A 23,319-nucleotide genomic window follows, 5' to 3' on the forward strand; every position below is an offset into this window, starting at 1 on the left:
CGGAGAGACACGATCGTGACCGACTGCTTTTACAGAGCAACGGTTTATTAAAGGGCCAAGCCCGGCGAGGGGTGCCCAGAATTATTTTCGAGATCTGCAGAAGAACTAGAGAAGAACGATGGCCTGGAGGGAACGGGGCCTCCTCCTCAGTGTCCCAGCCCACCCGGCCACCGGTGGCAGCCAGGGGCGAGCGGGCCCGGTGAAGCGGGTGTCATGGCAGGCATCACGGCGGGCATGACTGCCGCTGGCAGGAGCACGCGGTGTGAGCGGGAACCGTGCTCACGATGTCCTCTGATTTCTGGCCCAGCCTAGCCTGCCCTTCCAGGCTGAGAGCAGAGTCTGTGAAGCAGAAAGAAGAGGTCGTGTGATGTATATTTTCCATACATACATTCCGCCAGCCCCGCGGCTTCCCACAGAAGTGCAGCCAGACATGGCGGCCGTGCTGGGCGCAGGTATCCCTCTGCAGACTCACCGGGCGGGACGCAGTGGAAGCCCACGGAGACGGGAACAGCCGTGGTTGCTGAACAGCCTTCCACGCAGCGTAGAACCGGCTCCACAGAGAAGCATTTTGCTGCCGCCTTCTCAAACGCAACAGGCTTCTCGATATTGACAGATTTACGCTGCAGCTTGCAAGCTACAAAAATGGATTCTCTTAAAGCACCTACAGAATTCACGTGAATAACTTTTTTGACTTAGTTTGCAGAATAAGCAGCAGCTAAGACCAATGGATGCACCAAGTGACACAGGCTACGTGGATTAATTAGCCAATTTGATTGAAGTCTATTTTCTGCCAATGGCTTAGGCTGTGGGAAAGTCAGGCATGTGGGAAACAGTTCCAAGGACAGAGGCTTGCCAGATAGGACCTAGGTAGAACATAGTGTCCAAATCCAGAAAAGATGCACGTGAAAACCTTGCTCAGCTGATACTCAACTTTACCCAAACTATGACGACACTTCACCTGGGGGCAGTAGCGGCACCTAGACATCCATGTATCCGCTTCTGTGCTGTGCCTAGCATCACATCTGGTTTGCCATGGCTGAGTAGCTTAGTTCTTAAGCCTCAGTGATCCAGGTTTTGCTAGACCAGTTACCCCAGGGGAGCTTGATCTACGACTGTATTATAAAAATACCACCACATGTCCAGAGGGTCGGTTTCCACACAAAAGGAGGTGCACCCCAATGTTACCAATACATTCATGTTGCTTTTATATAGGACCCAGATGGTAAGAACAACCATTCCCAGGCTGAAAGTTTCAGAGGAAGTCCATCTTCAGACTGAGGAAAATAAACCGGGTATTTCCCACCTCAGATGCCCTCCACTTTGATAGCCAGGGCTAGTTTTTAAATTTTTTTCTGGGAAACTAAAAGTCTGGAAATGATAGAATGGAAATAAAGAATGAAACTATTAAGGATGACATAAAATGTCTTTTTCCAACAGTCAAACTACCTACTTTTCATACTAACTTATCATCTTAGGGAGTTTTAAGTTTATAATTTTATCTGGAAGACACAAACTTCAGGTAACTACATAGTGTGTAAGAAGCTGATATAAAAATGTAACAAACCTAGAATCTGCAGTGAAATACCAAACTCAGGAAAGCCAGATTTATTTTTTTTTTCAGCCTATGACCACTAATCACAGAAACGGTGAAAAATAAGATGATTGTGCTACAATTAATGTAACTCATCTATTCGTGTGACCAATTAATTCGTCACAGGCAAAGACATTAATATGTTAGAATCTTAGTACCTCCAGCACAGGGGTCTTCTGAGATGATCCAGGACTGACCAAAACTCACTGCATCTTTAGCTAAATATCCACTGGGCATTTGATATTCCCTTTCCTTCTCAGCATCATATTTTCCACATATACCACATGTTTTTCCAGCCATCCAGAAGGAAACCCGAATCTTTGAAGAAGCAAAGAAAAGACGCACTTAAATGTTTTTCTTCTCAAAATAAAAACACTGAAAATAGTTTTAAAAAATACCTCAAGACTATGCCCGTCATAATATAGTTTATCTATGCCATAATCAGGGGCTTTTAGTGACAGGCCTTCCTTTTCGCTGCTGATCAGCATGCTTGCATCTGCAACAAAAAAAGCAAAAAAGGGATTTCTTTTAAAAGGAACTTAATGTTTTAGTGTCCAACCTGAATCACTTGTTAAATTGCTGGGTACTTAATGCAGGCTGTAATTTATCTTGAAAGAGGTGGGGGAAATGAAAAAGATCATACTATTCCCTGGCCTAGAACAAGACAAAGCCCTGCGACAAGGGTGGCCGTGGCCAGGGGACATCCAGATGCTCGTTCTGTGGGTCTCTGTGATCAGCACAAGAAACCACAGCCCTGCATTATTTGGTTTGCACAAAGACATGCAGGATCAGCGTCTCTTTCTCTGCTCAGCTTTCTTGCAACCCCCTATGAAAGCTAGCATGAAGGTATGTTAAAATCACCTAATTGTTTCTCAAATTATGGTGATCTTTATCTTGAGAGGTGTTTGCAGGATCACATCCTCTCCTTCTTCAAAAGGTCAGGAAAGATTAAAAAAAATGTAAAGATAAGTCTTACCAGAATTAGATGTGTATGGAACATCTGTTGGGGCTTGAACACCATTAATCTTCAACTGGATGAGTCCATTGGAAACATACATGTCAACCTCGCTGTAAGTAAAGGAAATGAGTATAAACAAATGTTTGTCCTTTGCCCTACTCAGCTCAAAATTTCAAGTCCTGGTAGAAACAACACTGCAGGATGCTTATATCATTTTCGCATGAGACACCTGCTACTCTTTGGGAGGAAGATTGCGAGCGCCCAGGGAAGTGTGCCGGGAGGACTGCTCACAAAACATCTTTCCCTGGCTTTACTCATCTCTGAGTGTCTGCTTGTGGCCACAGTTCAGGCAGGAAGATACCAGGCTATAGGGACCCTTGCTGTGGAACAATGTAATTGCTATTACATTTGCATAAATTGAAAGTGCTTTACATTTCAAAGGAAGATTGGATTCCCTACGGTGGTTCTCTTACAGCCTGAATAGTCTGTGTATTGTAGTGTTTTCTTCAGAGCAGTGTTTGCTCTAATGAAGAAATATGAAGCTCAAGCACATCAAAAGCACTTCCATGCAGTTGTGTGAAATGATTAGGAATGATACAGTGACGAGGAATGTCTTTATCACAAAAGATACAGCCTATAAAACAAGTATCCTTCGGTTCTTCCACAAAACACATGCAGGGAATGCTAGTTTCTCTCTCTTTTTCTAACGTTATGGCATGGCACAGTCAGGCACACAATTTTCAGAACTAAATAATTACCTGTAATGAAACCTTACAGATCAAAGTCCATTTGTGCACTTTGAAGAATACTCCCTACAATGATTTTGGTATGCATAATCCCGTACATCTTCGAGTATAAAACTATACTTTTAAAGAAGAACCTATGATGGCAGAGGCGATTGCTCCAAGATGAAACAATGTGTGTCTTAAATGAATTTCATATAGATTAGAACATTATGCACCAACTAAAAGTATGACTTAAGAGAGTGCCTCTAATCTGGGATAAGTAATTCCCTTTTCAGCTGTGTCCACTTCTCAACATCTCTGCTGAGATGATTTTGGGTGCTAATTAGTTCTAATTATTAGCTTAGCGTAGGAGGCCAGACTAAATTATTACAGTAGTCACTTGTGGATTTATAGTTTATGTGTCTACCTAATTACAAAGAACTGAAATGAGATGGTTAAATGCTAACAAATTAATGAAGAATTTTGGGCAATAAAGACTTTAGGTTACTGTGAACCTCAGATATATTTCAGAAGCACTTTTGAAAGACAAAGTCCCAAATCCCAGTGACACTCCTAGAAATCTTTCCATTGACACTGTTAATTTTTGCGTGCGTCTTACGCTAGCACTAACTTGCCCTAACAATCTGGTCTTCACAATTATAGCATATTCAGCTTGACATCTATTTTTCATTAAGTTTGCAATTACTTACTGGTTGGCGAGTCTGACATTTATTGCTGTAAGGTCAGCAGACTCTTCAAGTCTTTTCGTCATCACCAGGAATTTCAGTTCTGAACTACAGTCCTGTACCAAGACATGGTAACAATTTGCAGGCATTGAATAGTTAAATGTAACGCCATTGAAGGTTGTGAACGTGTTCTGGAAAACTGAACAACGAGCTAAAAAAAAACCCAAACAAAACCAATCAGTCAAAAGCAAGCCTTTTGTACTTTATATAAGACAGTTATTCTATTTTAGATTTGTAATTAAAAAAAAAAACCCAAATATTTTCTGGTTTTACCTATTCTCACGTAAAAGCAAAATGATTCCTTCAGATGAAAAAAGGGATTTGTAGTAATACAAAACAAAACTTTGCCAGTCCCCAGACATCAGTGCAACCCACTCATGATTCAGTCTCTGTGTTAGATAAATTCTGCTCACAGCTGGTGCTGGTGCAACTGTTTGTGGCCTTTTTGCTTTTGTAACTTTGTTGTAGTCAAAAGTATTTCTCAAATGTTGTTAATGATTCACATATTGACACCGGAGGAGATTCACTAAAATGCTGCTGCCTTTATTGAGTCATAACAAGGATTAGAAATAGTTAGAAGATGGGAGGAAAAAAAGCCACACTAGAATAAACTTCTCCTTTTTCACTGTAATGGTATTTTGATGGAAATCCTACCAGCTCTGATTAGAAATTATTTTACAGCAATTTTAACTAATATGGACTAGTTTTGGTGTTTACCAAAGAAATACACAGTTATGATATTAGCCCACTGACTTCAAGCAAAACGTGACTCCTTAACCCAGGATTACATAAAGCTTTTCCATTTAAAATTTACCCTAAGTAAGTATAATGGGATTAGCTCTTAATACAGCATTAATGAAACAATAATCCCTTCAAGTGCAGGATTTTAAATTAATGGGTATACTTTATACTTTTGTATCTGTTCTAGCTTCTACATAACAGCACTAATCAAGCAGAGCAGCCCAAATCTGAGATCACTTGGATGTCCCTCTCACTAATTTTGTAATGTTTTTTTCTTCACGAGCAACCTGTGCAGTGATCCTGAAATGGATGCATTTGAGAATGGATGCATTTGGAATCACTATTTGGCATGGAACTGAGTATTTAATCTTATTGATAAGTTTCCTTTGCTTTACATCTTTGTAGCCTCACAGATTTTCATACAGATGGGTTTATTTCTATCTGAAATCACCACACATTTTCTAAGTGAATGTAAAACAATTTCAAGTTATGTCCAAAGTATAAATCTTATTTCCAAAATCTGCAAGTCAACCAATGCTTGTGTAAACAGTTAATTGCTGACCTTCAATGTTTTCAATGATTGAAATTCTTGCTTGGGAAAAGACATTCCAGTCAGGGGGCGGCAGTGTTGAAATCGACCTGCTTGGACTTGAAGGGAATGGTAGGGGAAGCCTGATGGCTCGGTCGTAAATGGTGAGCTGAAAAGCAGTCAGAAAACAAACATGAATGTAAATGCAAAATACAGTGCAGAGATGAGAGATCATTTCCCTTTAATGTTCAAAGAGGACTGTACTGACTGATCCAGGGCTAGGTCAGAGCTAAAAAGAAGTCCTCTGGCTACAGCATGAAATAGCTCTACTGTTTGATGCATCTGCAACCTATAGAATAGCAGTGCTATAAATGAAGTTTGACATCCACCAGTTTGTAACCTTTTGGGGAGTTGTACATCACATCTGATCTCAATGCAAACAGTTTGCTTACCTGAGATGCCCACCCTCTCCTTGCCTATACATTGAGGGCTGCTATTGGGCTGTCATGCTTCTCTACAGCCTGGTTTTACTATCTTCCAGGATGCAGGAAAACCTATTATCTCCCTGAAGATTTGGGGAGGACTGGTCTTTTTAATAAGTTATTGTTAATGTGCCACCAATCATGATGGTTGTTTTGTAATCTGTTTCTTATTTTGTGTGTTTGCATGCTACATGAGAAAGAGAAATGTGTTGTAAGATATTTTCGTAATGGAACCAACTGTGTGAATGTAATATCTTTGTGGTGGGAGCTTCTTTATCTTTTAATAAATAAAAAAATCAAAAAATCAGTGGGTTAAAAAAGCTGTTAACCTTCGGTTTCATAAGCACTGAATGCCCCAGGATAAAAGATAATGGAAATAGTTACCTCGGGTACCTTGAGGACTACATCACAGGTTCTTGGAGATGTCAGAGCCATAACCAAGGTTGCCTGGCGAGAGGGACCATGCTGTTGCCTTTGGGAGTACCCAAGCACATAGGCAGCTCCTGGAAGAAACGAGTAGAACCTGGAAAAGGAAGGTATTAAAATGATCTGTCTTTGAAAACATTGCTTATTATTTGTTCAGGCAAAAATACCCCCATAAAGCAGTATGCATTCTGTGTCAGCCATGTTTTGTGTCAGGGTTTGCTAACACAAACCTTATGTGTTGTGTATGGGAGGAGGGACAAGCAGATTTTAACTGTTAGTGGGTTAAACAGTCTTCAGAAGACTGGATGACAGTGATATGAGAAGAAAAGTATATCCAACTTGTTTTAAATACATTCAGAGTCAAAAATAGGCACCAAGTACATAAAAACTGGAATACTAACATGCTGAAAAATAGATGACCGTGTATTAATGTGTGAGCCCTGCAGCGGTAACTTTTAGTAAGGATCCTTCACCCACTAAGAATGATTTGGCAGAGGCATCTCAATGATTTGGTTCCCTTACAGGCTTGGGACTCAAATAGAGAAATACAGAAAATATTCCTTTGAAAAAAGGCATAGTCTCAGAGCAGAAGAGAGGCGAGTTCTGTGGCGGTGCTCCAGGATAGCCAATTGGATGTTTTCATCCCCTCTAATAAGGGCAGATTAACAGCACTTCAGGTAATTCAATCTAATATAAAAAAGTTTTCCTCTTCAGTATACGTTTGTCAACCTGTGTGCCTTTAATGTGAAAGCTTGTGTGCCATGCATATTTAGATAATTGAGTTGCTGTATGCGTCTCTATTTTGTAGCACTATGGAAAAAGATTAGTCTTTGATATGCAATCAGTATGGTATTCTGGGCAAATGCATGTGTGAGTACAGGCTCTGTTGTATTCATTCATACATTGCACATGTATGGATAGACACATAAGTGAATGAATCCAGCAGTTACAGTTTTCTTACACTAAGTGTCACACAACATTTGCTATTTAGTGTGCAATAAGCCTTATGGGAAGTATTTGTATCATCTTCTTCCGAAGCCGGAGGCAAGGTGCCTACATTAGGAAATTCTTTTCCCTGTACAGTCAATAGAGACAGTCCTTCAGAGAATCAAGGTTAAGCTTCTGCCGTGAGCCTCCATCAGTTAGGAAGCATTGGGAGACCAGTTTCCTAATTCAGGCACTTTCAATTAAAAGTCTACAACAGATTAGTTGAATCCCATCAACCCCTTTGTTTCAAGCAGGTTTCCTGCCAACTAAAATGCACTATGCTTTGAGGGAGTAAATACACAGAGAAAACAGACACGTGTAATCTGATTTTATAATATGATACCAATTAAGGGAAATTCTTCCAGCTCAGAAGTTGCAGAACTGAATCTATAACTATCTAGAGCATTGACACAGGTGAATTTTTCAAAAATTAAAGTTAAAATCTCACCATTTTGCAGTTGTTCGGACCAGTGAAGGTACTTTTGGCCACTCCAGCTTCATCTGCATAGCTGGATAAGCAGCAAATTGCCCTGTTGCAATCTGAAGAGCAATCCGGTAGTCCTGGCAATCTTTACCCCATTTAAGAGAACCCTAGTAGAGGGGAATATATATATATATATATATATTCTTTTTTATAAAACATAGTTAAGATCATTAAATTTCATTTACTTTTGAGCTCATCGTTATTTTAAACTCACCGATACTTCATGGGAATTTATTACTGAAGCATCAGCACAGAGTTTCCATCTACTTGATCCTGTGATGCTTGAAACAAACATCTGCATCCTCGATCTCATGGGTTGTGTGTCAGTGTACAGCACAAGCTGTAATCCTGTCGGCTGCTCGTTTCTGTGGATGGCACGAAGGACTGCAGCCAGCATCGGTGGCTTGCTGTCTCCCAAGAATTTAGGCTTAAGTCAGTAGAAGGGAAGTAGAGACCAAAGGCATAAACAAAGCATTAAAATTACTCTATTAAAATGACAGATAAAAAGTATTTGTAAAGGAAAAGTTTCATTCAGAAGGTCTTTTTACATGACTTATGGGATAGCATCATAGATTGTTGCTTGATCTATTCGGTTCATATGCAGTTTTGCCATAGTCTTTCAAGGGTGCTGTCGTGACCTATGCAAGTAAAACAGTACTGCTGGGAAGCTTTTTGTAAAGTAATTTCAGTGTAACACAGGGAAGTGTGGAGCAGGACCCTACTGCAGAAAGAACCAGTATCACCCAGCTCAGCGCTGCTCTCCTACCAACCTGTAGTTTAGCTAGTAGTCTTTTTGATAAAATTTGTGTAACCACCTGTTTGAAACGGTGATAATTTGTATTGACGGAGGGACCTGTTCAGTGCAGGCCAAAACGTGGTACTTGCACAAGGAGCAGCACGTGCCCCCCCCATTCAAATTCAGGACCTGGTGCCCGGTGCTACCCGAGCCGTGGGGCAGGAGTCCCCACTGGGCCAGGGGGGAGCTGCCAGTGGGGTGAGATGTGGGACAGCAGGTCCCCCCTGTGCTGCTAAGTCCGGGTGACAGAGACTCACGGAAGGATCAGGTGAGACAGGGCTGGCGGCTTAGGGGGAATGGGGAAAGAGCAAGACTGTGGCTGAGGAGGGTGTGTGGGGTGAGAGCATTGGGGGAGACTGAGAGGGGTTCAGGGAAGTAGTAATGTGAAAAGATGGAAAAGAGAGGTGAATTCAAGTTACACAGAAGTGTGTGGGGGAGAAGGTAGATCTCGTTGCCTTTTTTCCCCACAAGCTACTTGCACTATCAGCTGGAAGCTGCTGGTGCAGAGGGGGTGCCCCAGCAAAGCAAGGTTTACTGTTTTGTAGGCATGTAGGTCACTGTGTGAAACGTGTGACATTTGCTTTGATAACATCTGCTCCAGATTCCATAATTCTTACAACCGTTCTTACAGAAGGATGAGGCACCATTAACTAACTATGTACCATGCTGTCCTTCCTGAATAAACACCGGGATTGCTCTCAAAGCTGAAGCTTTACTGCAAAATCAAGGTCTTTTCAAAGGCCTTGTACGGTCCTGCTAACATGAACAGAAGTACATGGCAGTGAAAACATAACGAACAAAAGTGGTAGAGTCTGAAATTTTCAGAGATATGCAATAAAAAAAATACCTGAAACCAGTTTCTGATCAAGCACATCAGCACTTCTAAAGTGTTCTCATTTTTATAGTGAATTGGTTATTGAGTAACACAAAGTTCAACATATACGGCAATACATTCCAGTTTCATTAAAAAACGTAGCCTGTATTGAGTGAATATAAAAAAAACATTCAACGGCCTTCCAACGTGCTCACCTCTATAAAACAGGAAACAATTTTCATTCTATATCATTACCTAATATGCTAAATCACTATATTTTTCCTACTCTGTTATAATAATACAATAACTGGAAATCCAAAGTAAATTATTTTATTTCTCGTAGATTATGATGCTCACCTGAGACATGGCTCTAGAGATGCCTTCATCACTAGCTGAAGAAGAGGAGAGGCTGATGCTGCTGTTCAGGACTTCTCTTCCTGGGCCCTGCAAAAGCAGAGAAACACCTTGAAGCAAGTTGTTTACCATTGGAAGTTGCAGAATTAATTTCTCATATTCTTACTCTCAGAGAACTAAGCTCTAAGTGCAGCAAAGCTAGTGAGAGCAGTTGTAGGCCCTGCTCACCGTATAAGCAGTAAATGTACCTGTTTGTCTGCTGGCTTGAACCAAAACTGGTAAACAGGTGGATTTCCCTGTGAAAACAGCATGTAAGAAGACCTAAGAGAAGGCAAAGAACTAACTTTTGACAAATGCATTAAAAAAAAATAATCAGTATTGAGTATGGAAAGAAGGCAAAACAAAATAAAATTCTTAAAACATTTTAAACCGAAATCCTCCGAAATGTGAAATGCTTCAGAGAACCAACGAGGTTAAAAAGGGGAAAAAGCTCTGCTAAGCGGTTACCTTGTCTGTCCTGCAGCAAACAGCCACCCTTAACAGTCTGGTTTTCTTTCATTGGTCCATACTCTATGGGTACAATGTCCTGATGCACAAAAATGTTCACTACAAGAAATATTGAAAGGTCCAGCGTGGGGAATTACCTGTTGGTTGGAATATTCACTGTCCCCACTGCAGTGCTGGGCTCCAGAGCGGTCTCCTCTGCTGCTGCTGCAGATGTTACTGCTAGCAGAGCTGACACTGCTGCTGCTGCCACGCTTCTTCCCAGATTGCCTTATTTCATCTTTCTTGTGTTCATTTCCAGGCTTTTTACCATCAACAGATGAAGCAGTGGAAGAGGAGGATGAACTGGAGAGGGGGTGTGCACTGGGCTCTGCCCAGACATTTGTCACTGCAGGCTTGTCGTTTCTGTGAATACGTTTCTTACGGCGCCGTGTTTTATTTGCGACCTCCAAAAACAGTTCAAAGCATTATGAATTCATAGCTTGTTCTGTTACATTTCTCTGGGTGTCAGACAAGCTGCTCACCACAGGCTTTCAATGAAATACAATTTCCCAGCCCTGCACACTGCGCCAGAACTCACCTAGACCCATTCCTCCCAGCTGGAATCCCTGCTTACCCACCCCAGTTTTCCACACTGGAAATGCTTGCCTTCATTTATAGGAAAGTATTTCCCTCTCTGATGCTCAGAGTCTCTTACCTGAAACACATTTTCAATGCCTAGAATCTTCTTCAGTTTAGCTTGAATGTCCTTGTACAGAGATGTCTTATCCTCTTCCTTAGACCCTGAGGTTGGTCCATCAGTTATTTTGGAAGCTGCTTTGGATCCTGCCTGAACCTCCAGCTGTATTTTGTCGATGTCAGCATCTGTATTAACTGAAGTCAAGATACTTAGATTGCAGGGTTGTTCTGCTTGAGCAGACTTCACAGAGATTGACCGAAAAGCTTGTTGTCATGACTGTACCTGGCTTCAAAATTATTTTGGCTTCAAGTTCTCCAACTAATTTGTGCAGGTAGGTATTTCTTAAGAAAGCAGAACTTCGTGACTTTAGGCTGAGACAAGCAGAACATCCCAAACTCTCAAATTTTCCACAGAAGAGGTGTGTGTAAGATCTTCCTCCTACACTGTAGTGATGTGCCTCTTCTGAACCTTGCTGGTATCCTTTGGATATCACACTAGGAGTATTGCTTTGCTACATTAAACAAAAATATGGCAAATAAAGGTATTTTCTACAAAAAAATTGTCACAGCTCCTAAAGTCTTTCCTCCTATTAATGAAGAGAATGATGACAGTCCTGTTTAAAATTAGAGATCTAAGCATGGGACGTGGTGCTGTGTGGAAGAGGGCTGCTTTCCTGCCCAACTTTTCCCAGGCAGTGTTTCACAAACACGCTTCCCAACGAGAACCTGCCGGGCTCTTTGAGGGGCTATCCTTCTGCATCAGTGTTGGGTTACTAGCCCTCCTGTTGCAAGCCAACCTAGCCTTCCCACCCAAGCCTCAGAAGCTGAAGAGCACATAAGAGAACGGGCTTCTGCGATCCGCTGCAGGGATTACCTCAGGATTTGGAAGAAAAACATATACCCTGCCCAAGAGCCATCTTTTCCGCACGGCTCTGGCTTGGGGGGGGAGGGATATTGTTCAAAGGATATGAATTTCACACACCCTCCCTATGACTGTAAATATACAGGAAGACATGCTGCCAAAGCAACCCTACCTGCGTGAGATGGTCATTCACAGTCTGCTCACTCTCATCATGTCTTGAACCCACGGGGACTTACGTTAGGCTTGGTTTGGGGTACGCGAGGCACCCGTTGAATCCCACAGTTTGTGTGCCTGTGACCTGGCTAGCCAGCGGCTGTGCTGGGGGGTCAGCCCCTGCGAGGAGCTCTCTGTTCGCTACCTGTCTGCAGTACAGATGGCGAGAGGCCTCCTTACCTTCCAGCTGCCAGGTCCCGAGGCTCTTTCTAATGGCTGAAATGGCTGGTCGGAGGTACTTGGTACTTCTTCTTTGGGGAGAAGCTGGGATTTCTTTTCGGAATCTACTTCTCCCATGTTCCTTGAAATAGCATAAACTTCAGTCCTGTAGAAGCGATAAATGTGACACAAGTAATGCCTTCCGATTTTGCTTACCTGTCTTTGCTGGTGCAAAAAAAGACAGAACTAAGCTTTATCTAGTTGCTGAAGTATGGCAGACCCTAACAAGGAGATGTATGTCTATGATTTTATAACGGGAAGCTCATGAACAGTAGTAACACCTAACAAGCAAAATGCAACAAGCTCTTCTGTACCTCACAGCTGCGAGCTCAACCTCCTGATCGCAGGGAAGCATTTCCATTTTCAAATTTTTCTCTTTCATATTTATCCTGGCATCAAAATTCATTGTAGTGTTGGCACTGAACTCTGCATGAAATTCAAGACCACTTTGAAAATATTGTGTATTAATCCCCATCATTGCAATCACATGAAAATACGCCCTAAAAGAGTGGAAACAAAAACATGCATAATCACAGATTAATATGCACATATTTAACTTTGAAATGCAAAATTACGTTTTCACACTGTTCTGTTTCTTTTAAGAGCCACTACTGATGGATGAAGAGATGTAGCACAACAGGATAAAAAATGCTGAAGTGCCCCTGGAAAAGGTGAAGGGATTTATCTGATGAACAAAGCTAACGTGGACTTTCTCACTGCTTTGTCACCAATATATTGCTTGAGGACAAGCTAATGCTAGAATTTTCTAGCTTCAGATTTTCCTAGGTTATCATTATCATTGTTATCATTGTTATTATTATCGTTATTAGTACTTTTGCAGATCCAGAAGCGTTTCCCTTTTTCCCCCGAAATCCCCCCAGCTTGTGCCAGGTGGTGATGGGATTCTATGTTGAACTTGTAAAAACCTGTTCATAAGCAAACACATCTTCACAGCTCAGTGTCTTTAGTCACTGAACAGATACAAACGCAAGCATTTTCAGCAATGGCAGAACAGCACAGCACCCTGTAGGATACAGCACGCATTGCTGTTCGCAGGGTCGTAAAGCATCAGGTGACTGCGTCGCTTTCTCACAGCTTCACTGCTCTGGACTAGCACAGCCGTCCCAAACCTGGGGCAAGTAAGACCCCTATATGGCAACATGCAATCACGTATCTATTTCAAATATAAATATAAATGCTTGTGTGTAAGTGAAAATATATGTAATTTTTACTTTGGCTTGATGTCAGCATGAATATCCATGTTGGTTTCCAACAACTGTGAAGGTCTAAAATTGTCAGATAATGGTGGTGATATCTGTATATTCACTGCAAAAGACAGGAATTATATGAACAGAGAAACAATAAATGCTGGCAATACAATGTTTTCAGTAAGCACAGTAGTTAACACACAGGCAGTGCTTCTGCATTTTGAAATACTTTATGTGTTTATTTAAAGATTGCTACTCCAAATGAATTATACAAATATGTCTGAGGTAGAACGTGCTAATTCTCAAACCATTTGGAGGTAGCTGAACACTGATGTTTCCACATTACAAGAGCATTTTTCAAGATTATAGAGGGATTTAATTTCAGCAGAGGGATTGGACCCCCAGTTATTGTGGGGAACCGCTAGGTCTGGAGTCCCAAGCTCACCGTTGGCGGCAGCCTGGGCCAGCGCAGTGCCACACAGGCTGAGCTCCAGTGGCACACCCACCACCGTGGGGACAACGTGCCGCAGCTCACCCACCAGCACCGGCAGGATCCACTGGCCTGAAACACCTTGCTGGACCTCTTCCACCACTTTTTTCACCATTGGCTGCCAGTTTGACGATCCAGTTAGACTCTGAAAACAGAGAAATAGGTTATGTGATTATGTGAGAAGAGACAGGGAGGGGAAATTATTCAGCACCACAGACAGAAAAGACAACAGCCTTGTCAGTACCGTCATGGTCTGCTGAATGGCATCTTTATCAATGTCAACAAAAGCGATCTCTTGGCCCAGTACTTTGGCATAAATGGACACCAGAGGGTCTTCGGGAGGCAGTTCCTTCCATCCCAGAAGCTGTGGTGTTAAGGAGAGACGGAGAGAAAGGGAAGAAGCAGATAGTGTCACGTAAAATACAGTAATGTATTAGCAAAGTGCAGATCCCATCTGAATGATGCTAGCCATGGTTGCTTAGCCAAAAAACAAACAGACGTCTTACAGGTCTGAACCTATGTGGCCTTTCTTATGCTGCATAACTGACTTCAGTGGGAGGTTCCCCACATAAGGATGAGGTAAGAACTTGGTGATTTCTGCTACTGGAGTGGGTGACACGCTAGGACTCATGAACAAAAATCTTAGTCGATAATAATTTTAAAAGAGAAGACCAATCACATACCGTGTTTTAACAGACATTTTATAATGTGAATTTTGGTTCCCTATCACCATCATCATCATTTCTTGTACTGTACATTAAGGGCTAAAACATGTTGAGTGAAAAGGTGGCATCTGTTGACAGCGTTAAGTACAGTACAAGTACATTTTTCCACAACCAAACAGGAAGACTGACTCCTTGCTCACTGAAGCATCAAAGGGATGGCTTGGTGGGTGGGTGGGCTATGCGGCCCGAGAGCTAGCAGGACTGCGTATTGCAAACAGATCAGAAGGGTGTGTAGAGACATACCGTTTTACCGAGCTCCTTCAGCGTCTTGTATGTATCATATTCAGCAAAGGGAATATTCTGCTTCCTGATCAGCTGGGTCAGGCTTTGTGACCAGACACCCACCTGCAGGAAACGGAGGCAGCTGTTACAGCCCGAGTACAAGAGAGCCCAGGAAAACCTTTGTACCCCTTGTCACGCTCACTAAGGCCACTCTAAATACATACTGGATGAAGCCATTGCACTTATAAGGCTACGTCTACCTGGCAGATGGCTGCAGGCTATGGCTGCAGATGCTGAGAATGTGCTAAACCAGCTTTGAATTAGTCAGCAGGGATAATTCTAGGCAGCACGGAGCTCAGCCCAGGCTGCAAAGCTTGCCCGAGATTCTGAGTAAATACCTGCATGCTGTTACATGGGGCTTCACACTGCCCTGGCTGCAGTGCTGGCTGAAATTTAATTTCAGATGCTACTTCCCTGTACTTATGCAAAATACCAGAGATGCTGTGTGACTTAGGCAAGCAGATGAATGTACTGCTGAGCAAGCTTTCCTCTACTCTTCTACATTTTTGTGCCTATAGTGCGTGTGTTCAATGATGAATGTATGTGTCAAGAAGCCCAAATAAAAGAAGCCGCCTATGTAAAATCATAATCATTATCTAAATTTTCTCTTCCACATCCGCCCTCACAGTCAGAGATGGAGTTAAACACTACATCACAGTCCAAATGTCTTAACAAGTAATACTATCTGTAGCTGGCTTGCACCTAGCTAGCCGTTTTAGATAAATACTTACCTCGATAATATCTGTTGCAGTATCTGCATAATATCCTCTCACTTTTGTGATTATATCAGATGGAAATGCAGTGCTGGGACTGTTCATTAGATAGACCCTCCAAATGGCACCAGCCTGATGTTCAGCTGTCACAGGAATGAAAAGCAGCAGAGGTTTTGGTTAGGGTCTCTGAGGTGCCTGGTGCATGTAAGCAACCTCAGGTATGTGCTATAGATCACAAGAGGTTCTGCCAGGATTCAGTCCCATAAGTCTTCAAGTTTGCAACCTCAAGAGGAGAACTTTGTTCTAGGACAGAGTCAACATGACCACAGCAACTGGAGGAGGAGGCCTAAATCCACGTGCAAGCTCCGCTTTCCCCACCAGATACCCAGAGAGTGGTAGAACATCCTCAGGGGGTTTTGCATGTTAGGATGCTCTTGTGCTTTTTCTGTTTCAGGAGTGCACTAAACTCGCAGCCTGTGATTGGATTTTGGATGAAGATCACTGAATGGAATAGAGGCATTTGGCTACGTAAGGTGAAGCGGTGAACCAGGGCACCTGGTACTCACAGGAATAATCTCCGATGTGAATGACCTTGCTGTAACGATAGCTCAGCTTGTCAAGCCTGGGGCTCAGTAGTTTAATGGCAATGTTGCAGGCAGCAGATCTGAGTAATGAAGAGTTACAACCGTATGAAGATAGTTGAGTGCGACCAAATTCTTAGAAAACTGCAAGGAAAAAAATTTGCTACTAAAGAATGTGCTTCTTCCTCTACTTACAGATTATAGAGCTGTGGGATCCTGCCCACTGCCAAAGCCTTCATGTGTGAATACGTGAAACTGGCTACTTGTAAGCTGGGCTCTGTCAGCAGCGAGCTGGCCATCGCCGTTACGGCTGGAAGACCAGGCTTCGTTTCAAAGAGGACAACACAAGCCACCATTCGGACTTTAGGAGCAAGAGTGATGTCCATAAAGACCTGGAGGGCGATGTCTCTTACCTAGAGGAGGAAGATACGACCTGTGAGTACCTCACAGCTTCTCAGTGAGAAGTGGCTCCTAAACTGTGCACGCGTGACCTGCGGTGAATAGGGAACAAAACCCTAAACAGAGACTTGAGCGTGGGACCCACCACCGAAAATTAAGATATCTGTGGGCACACAGTGGATGGGGCTGGAAGAAACAGCCATTAGTAATGGTCCCAGTGTCACAGCGACTAAAGCAACCTCTTTCCCAGGATATCAGCAAGGATGGGGTGATGTCAGGAGTTTTCAGTGTGAGCAAGAGGAAGACCAGCAACTGAGAAATCTGCCCAGAGCTGCTAATGTTACCCGATAGCTTTTATATTCCCGATCATGAAGTCAACCCAAACCATACCCTCTAAGACATTTCTTTAAATAATGATTTCAGTTACTTTTTTAGGGTCTTTTCTGGCAATTTTCCTCAAGGCCAGCACAGCATCAGCATGAATTCTGTTTGGTAATGAAGCGGCAGCCGGGGAAAATGTGGGCAAAAACTTCAGGATGTGTTTGGTACTGGCCAGCTCTCCTGCATTGCCAATGGCTTTCAGGGCCAAGGCCATGTCTTTGGCATCATCTTTGCTGGTGGCTTCAGTAGCAAGGTCATGGAGTGGCTGAAAACAGAGCAGATTGTGTTAATCTTGTAATAAGGCCTAAAATATGTAAAAATGCATAAAAATATGCATTGCCATAGCAAGCAAAACAACTACTGATGCAAAACCCAGAATAAAGCTATTCAGAATTTTCTTCCAGGAAAAATCTCACCATAGTTATCAGGATGCCAAATGTGGAACATACAAGCAAACTTGATTTTCTCCTTACACAGTGCTGTAGTTGATTTTGAATTGTGCCTGAGCACAGGAGATAATCCTGGGTGGATGCCTGTACCTGGGAGTCTGTTGCAAGTTCCAGAGCAGCCCCGAGCCGACGCGGGGTTCGGTCATTCCCTGGGACACCCCCACTAGCCCTTGCAGCCTGCAGCCCCCAGCGGCTGCGGGGCAGCAGTATTGCACTTGCATATTTTTCACTTCCTATAGCAACAGCAAGCTTACTTAAACAGTTTTGCTGTTCTGAGAAGACAAATTACCATTCTAGCGGCTTGGGTTTGTTTCAGTCTTTTGGGGAAGATTCAAGCACGTCAAAGGCCAGCAGGCCATCTCAGTGCTGTGGTCCTTCTGAGCGAGGAGCCAGAGCTGCACAGCCGAAGGACAACGTCCTGAGTATTTCTGACAGTTATAAGCAGTTTTGGAAGCCCTAACCTGTGACACACCTACAGCTTTGCCTGTATTCACACCTTAGTGCCTTTTTAATATTGTTAAGTACACTCTATCTAGTGTAAAAGTAGAGAGAGGAGTCATAATGATTTTGCTTTAATCCTGAATTTGTTATGCCTAAACTAGTTTCAGGATGTTTACAGGATCCATTATCACCATGGGCTTCTACCACTTCCATTTGAAATTCTGAACTGCTAAGATCAGATTTTTCAAAGGCATCGGCTCGGTGTTTCATTCTGTCTTTGCAATTTTACAGACAATCACAGCTAAGAGCGAGGCATGCGAACAGCAAGTTACCCAATTGCCAGCATTATGAGAGCTAAATTAGAGGCTTTTGAAAAATTACCTCACTCTTTATAAATACAGAAAGAGAGACACCTACCCGAAGAAGTTCATTTGGACAGAGTGAAGTCTGAGCACAGTATTTATTTACCATGCTACCATATCCCAGGTAAACAATTATCCGATGCATTGGTGCTTTCTGGATTTGGGGACAGGTCAGAAAAGTCTGCAGAAGAAAGAAGCAGCAGTCTTTAATGTTTCTAGTAATTAGAGCTGGTATTTAGTGAAAATTACATTTGAGAAATAAATAGATAAAATTGCTTTGGATTTTTCCTAAATGTTTTCAGAAGTTAACCCAAATGTTAGTCACTCAGCTACAATAAAAGTGAGTAGACTCGCTCCAATTATACTCTATGCACTTTAGAATTTGGGTACATGATACTCTTTTCTTGAGTTTGTCTATTTGTTTTTTAAAAGGTAATTTTGGCAAAAATAAATAAATAGCCATTTCTTAAGATTTGTGGGTTTTAACATCAAATACCAAAACCATTAAAAAATACTGGCAACAAGTGGTTGGGAACATTTTCTGAAGCGTTCCCCAGTTCTGTTAATACCTTTTACAAATTTTGAAGAATATGTGTTGCATCTTTCACTTATAATCCGTTGATTTCACCTTTAAAAAGGAGTGAGAGGGAAATAGAAAGAAGGATGATCTGTACTCACTGAGGCAACTTCTAGGGTTTGTTTGTTGGGTGTAACGAAATGGAAGGCGAGAGAGAGAGCCGCAGATGCTTCCCAGATGTTCAGCTGCTCATCGTGAATTTTTTGCTTCAGGAACCTGAACGTGTCAGTAGCTCCAGCAGCACAGATGGCGCTGAGGAACCAGTGTCTGCCAGGGAGAGGAGGATTCATTATCCCCATTTCCCAGTATGCCTCCGATCAGAAATCCTGGCTGAAGGGAACAGTTACCTGTAGGGAAGGTCGCTGGCAAACTGCACCCACAAAGATTCAATGTGATCGAGGGTCGCTACACGAAAAAGCTGGACCATTTGTAAGAACTTGACTGAAGCTTCTTTAGTGGCTCCTTCTTCATTATCCTGAACTAGTTGCCGCAGTGTTTCTGTTAACTGTGGGAAAGATCAGAGAGCTGGAAGGATTCATGTCTAAAATAATTGTGATGACTTATTAACCTTATAAATAATGAAAAAAGTATGAGAAGTAAGCCTCTAATACCTGTAAATCTGGATTTTTAATCCTTATTAGAGGAACCGGCATCTGGAGTAGCTCTCCTGAGAAATGATAACGGAGACTCCCCTGGTTTTGCAGCTGAGTTTTTGGTGCACTGACAGGAGCCCTTTTAATGTCGACCAAAGACAGTTCTTGTCTTCAAGGGAAAGAACAAAATGCGTCACTAGCCTCGAACGTCACCGTGTGCGTGGACGCTTATAGCGGCTGCTGCGGGCTGAGCATTGACCACAGAAGAATCGTGCCCTTCTCTGTTCATGCATTGCATAGAATTATCTGGAAATGTCATAGGACTGGCGAGAGCTTTCATTAGAGTTTGCCAAAGTCTCTGAGAAGTTGGACAAATGTTACAGGTGGCCCAGCAAAGCCCCCAAAGAGCAGGGCATCAGACCTGGCTGTGCATCCCGAGGGATACACTGTGCTTTGGCCCTTTGCACCCCGCAGGCCAGATGCTTCTTGTTAACTCACAAATCGACAGTAAATATGTTTCTGGCATCTCCTGCTGGCTCTGATAATCACAGCCACGCTAAGGACGTGCACCAGGGAAGTGCCTACCTTGCCTCCATCACTGCTGCCCCGTCAGGCTCATTGAAGGGAGAGATGTGGTACACCTGCTCGGATGTAGCAGACGTCATCAAGGTCCCGCTGCCATCATACTTCATCTTGTAAGTGAACATCACCGTGCCCCTAATGTTTCTGGCTTTCTAGAAGTGCAAAGAGACCCATTCAGAAAGACAAAGGAGTGGTAGTAAATTAGCACAGACAAGTCAAATTCCCTGCTAGCATCAGCGCAACACGTGAGTGTTCAGCAGTGGCTTATGCCCAAGCGTGGCAGCAGGTCACTGTGCTGCTCATACCAGGGGGCAGGTGGGGCAGGGGCGGATGTATGCCATTCCCATGTTCTTCACTGCTTTCTCCTGGCAGTTTGTCAGGTCCTTGCTTTTGGAAACGGTAACACGGTTATTCTTGCTGTCATCCTGGATAATGTATCTGGTTTGGCAGATGCCTTCAATCCCAGCCTGTGAGCGTTGATTAAACACAATGAACTTTCCACTTGAAACAGGAATAAACAGGTCAAAGAAAATTGCCTGGGAAGTGTATGTACAGGCAAGTTACTCTAAGACAGTAAAATGAGAATAACAATGAAATCCGAATGGAAAAAAAACAAACCTCCTGGAGTTCATACACATTTTGTGACTTTTTGATGGTCATCTGCATCATGTTCAGAATCCCTCTCACTAGATTAGTGCAGAGGATGGGACAGTCCCCAGGGGTGAAAATAGTTCCAACCCTTCCTGCAGCATATTCAAACTTAAAGGCTTGGCTGAAGCACGCAGCGATTGTCTCTGTGAGCCTCGAAGATGGAGTGAAGGGGTCCGTGGGCCAGAAGCCATTGTATTCCTCCAGCTTTGGGGATCGAATCTGTGAATAAAGTTAGGAAAAACGTTCATCCTATTCACTGTCAGTTTGAAATAGTGCAATAACAGGGAAACTGGGCACTTCCAAACCATGGCAGGATACAAGCCACTTGTCCAACACTGCAGAAAATGTTTTCCTCCCCAGGTTCCTGTGCTGGGCCTGGGAAGCATCCTTGAAAGTGCATTTTCCATGAAGGATTTGTGCCAGAGAAATAAGATTGTGCAAGCAACATTCAAAACTTCAGCAAGTCTGGTGAAGCCTGCTAGGTGAGCGAAACACTGCCTGCCAGCAGTCTGTACAGAAAGAACACTCACCCGGTTTCCCCAGGTGTCTGGTGAGATCTCCCTTCATCCTGCAAGGCAGCTGAGCCGCTGTTCAAGCTGCCTGCCTAAGCACACGGGGACTATTTTGGCTCCTGCTCCAAGTCCAGCACATCCCAGCACGCCAAAGCTGCGGCCCAGCTGATGGGGAAGGAGAGGTGACCGCAGGACCTCACGCAGGAGGTGGCCCCGTGGGATGTGATGTCTCTCTGGAAGCAGCTGTCATCATTTTGAGCTTACCAAGCTGTAAAGCTTGTGCCCAAGTCCTTGACTGCTACCTAGTGGGAAACACGTGCCTGCATGCATGTGCCTATCTAGCCACATACACGCACCCCCCTGCACACAGAAGTACGTGTTGCTGTGTGTTCTCTGCAGGGGAATGGTGTGGGTTCAGTGCTCTGTTTTATTTTAGGCATTTATAATCAATGCTGTAAGGGTGACTTGCCTCTTGTCACATTTCCTCAGATTAAATCCTACTCAAGACTATCATCTGCAATTGCTGAAGTTACAGCAGCTCTAGCAAGGTTACACAGAGCCTGCAATTGCAGCAGTGCGTAAAGCTTGATAACAAGCACTCCTTCACGCTGTTTCAGGAATATATGCACACTTACACAGATCTGAGTAAACTTCTAGGATGAACGCTAAGGGTACCTCTTACAGCTTTCTCCCCACGTGGTGTCTTCTAGATCCCTTTTCTGTGGTCTTTCGTTCCATGCCAGTATTTTAAGCTGTTTGATTTAGTCTTTTCAGTGAGTAACAGCGCTTCCAGATTTGATATCATTATGCTAAGCACAAGCATTACCTTTGGAATTCTTCACGTTTGAATTAACGCCTATGTGAAGAATATCAAAAGGAAGATAGTGGAGACAGATGGGACTTTCTCATGCGATAGGTGAATTCCAGCACCGAGCTTTTCTTAGGCTACGGACCAGGTTGAAAAACTGGGTATTACATGCTTGAATTCTTATTTTCATACTCAAGCTTAGCATAGGAAAACTACCTTAAGGACATTTCTTTAAAGAACCTAAGGAGACGAACCTAAGGCAGCTTTAGTCAAGGGGGCTCAAGTGCTGATGGCAGCAGAGCCAGAGCAGGTCCAGCTCCCCAGCTGAAGGCGTGGGCTGCGGGGAAGCCTGTGCTGCTGTCTGTAGGTCACAGCTGGTGGCTCAAAGCAGTTTGGCTGCAGCTACAGACACTCCAGTGGCGCCCTTGGCTTTCCCCCAGCACAGCTCGGGGGCTTGGGGCGCAAAGCCCAGCACCTATGCCCGCACTGGGGAAACCATCCCTGCCCAAGCAAGGCTGCTTGCTCTGACGTGGGGTCATCTCAGCACCGTGAAGGGCCCCAAGCGTTCGTGTGAGCTCTCATCACTCTTACTTATTTTGCCAGCCGGGAGGTATGAATTGAGTGCCTGAGGCTGCATGGCGTGGGTGGGTTCCCACACCCACGGCGATTTACCTGGAGAAGATGGATGCTGCGAGACACGTGGCTGATCTCCAGCTTGCAGGTCAGCCTCAGCCCTGCCATTGCCAGGCCCCTGCCGGGCAGCCCGTGCAGGATGAAGCTCTCGTAGCCATACAGGTAGGTTTTCCCGGTATGAAAAATGGGGTCTATTTAAAAAAATATAAGAGAAACACCTGCTTTGCTATGACTGTTGCAATGTTATTCACAAGAACCATCCCAGCAAAGAAGGGTGAGGCTGCTACTGCTGCAAAGGAGGCACAAGCAGTGGGCAAGGCACGGCCGCAGGGAAGGGCAGCGTGGGAGCTGCTCGTTGGGGTGGGAGCGCACTTACCGAGGTCCTGCCTCTGGCCCCCTGTGTGGGAAGAAAGAGAAGGATGCGTGAGAACCCCCCCCACATCTGTGGATCCCTTCATTTATTATTCATTTATTCAGTGTGCTAATGGTTGGCAAACAACTAGTAATGGGCTGCTGGGGCGCACCCCACACCCCCACAACTCCAAGCCCCCACCAGCCCTGCTCACTAGCTGCAGCTTGCTGGGCTTTATCCCTGCTGCCAAGCTAGGCACAGAAATCCAATAGTTTACAGCCAAAGTCATAAAAGAGCCTCAGCAAATTAAGCTGTAAATATCCCTGACAGGCCCTGAGGAGATGCAGTTTGCTTCGGACCGCCGTGGCCATCGTGGCTCAGCAGTGCTGGTAGAGCTTCAACTTACCCACGAGGGCGAGCACCAGGGCCAGGATGAGTCCCTTCATGCTAAAAGTGACTGAAGACTGCAGG

The 23,319-nt window shown here is 43.7% G+C and overlaps 1 protein-coding gene across 1 annotated transcript; it reads right to left on the reverse strand.

The window, feature by feature from the left end:
- Positions 1 to 55: 55 nt before the first annotated feature.
- LOC119155496 (vitellogenin-2-like) lies at positions 56 to 23,294 on the reverse strand. The gene is made up of 35 exons (XM_037404254.1): positions 23,255 to 23,294; positions 22,873 to 22,893; positions 22,536 to 22,687; positions 20,511 to 20,762; positions 20,198 to 20,359; positions 19,896 to 20,044; positions 19,329 to 19,479; positions 19,065 to 19,222; positions 18,819 to 18,984; positions 18,196 to 18,321; positions 16,935 to 17,153; positions 16,304 to 16,521; positions 16,094 to 16,191; positions 15,546 to 15,670; positions 14,776 to 14,877; positions 14,052 to 14,171; positions 13,763 to 13,952; positions 13,342 to 13,435; positions 12,424 to 12,609; positions 12,071 to 12,215; positions 11,099 to 11,327; positions 10,835 to 11,010; positions 10,278 to 10,583; positions 9,882 to 9,929; positions 9,637 to 9,723; positions 7,884 to 8,096; positions 7,634 to 7,776; positions 6,157 to 6,295; positions 5,324 to 5,459; positions 3,985 to 4,171; positions 2,568 to 2,659; positions 1,990 to 2,087; positions 1,750 to 1,909; positions 473 to 634; positions 56 to 339 (listed from the first exon to the last, which is right to left on the reverse strand). Exons 1-35 carry the CDS (start codon positions 23,292 to 23,294, stop codon positions 224 to 226), a joined length of 5,166 nt encoding a protein of 1,721 aa, XP_037260151.1. The 3' UTR covers positions 56 to 223.
- Positions 23,295 to 23,319: the final 25 nt, after the last annotated feature.

This window comes from Falco rusticolus, chromosome 11 (genome assembly GCF_015220075.1).
Source record: "Falco rusticolus isolate bFalRus1 chromosome 11, bFalRus1.pri, whole genome shotgun sequence".
In the NCBI taxonomy this organism is placed as follows: domain Eukaryota; kingdom Metazoa; phylum Chordata; class Aves; order Falconiformes; family Falconidae; genus Falco; species Falco rusticolus.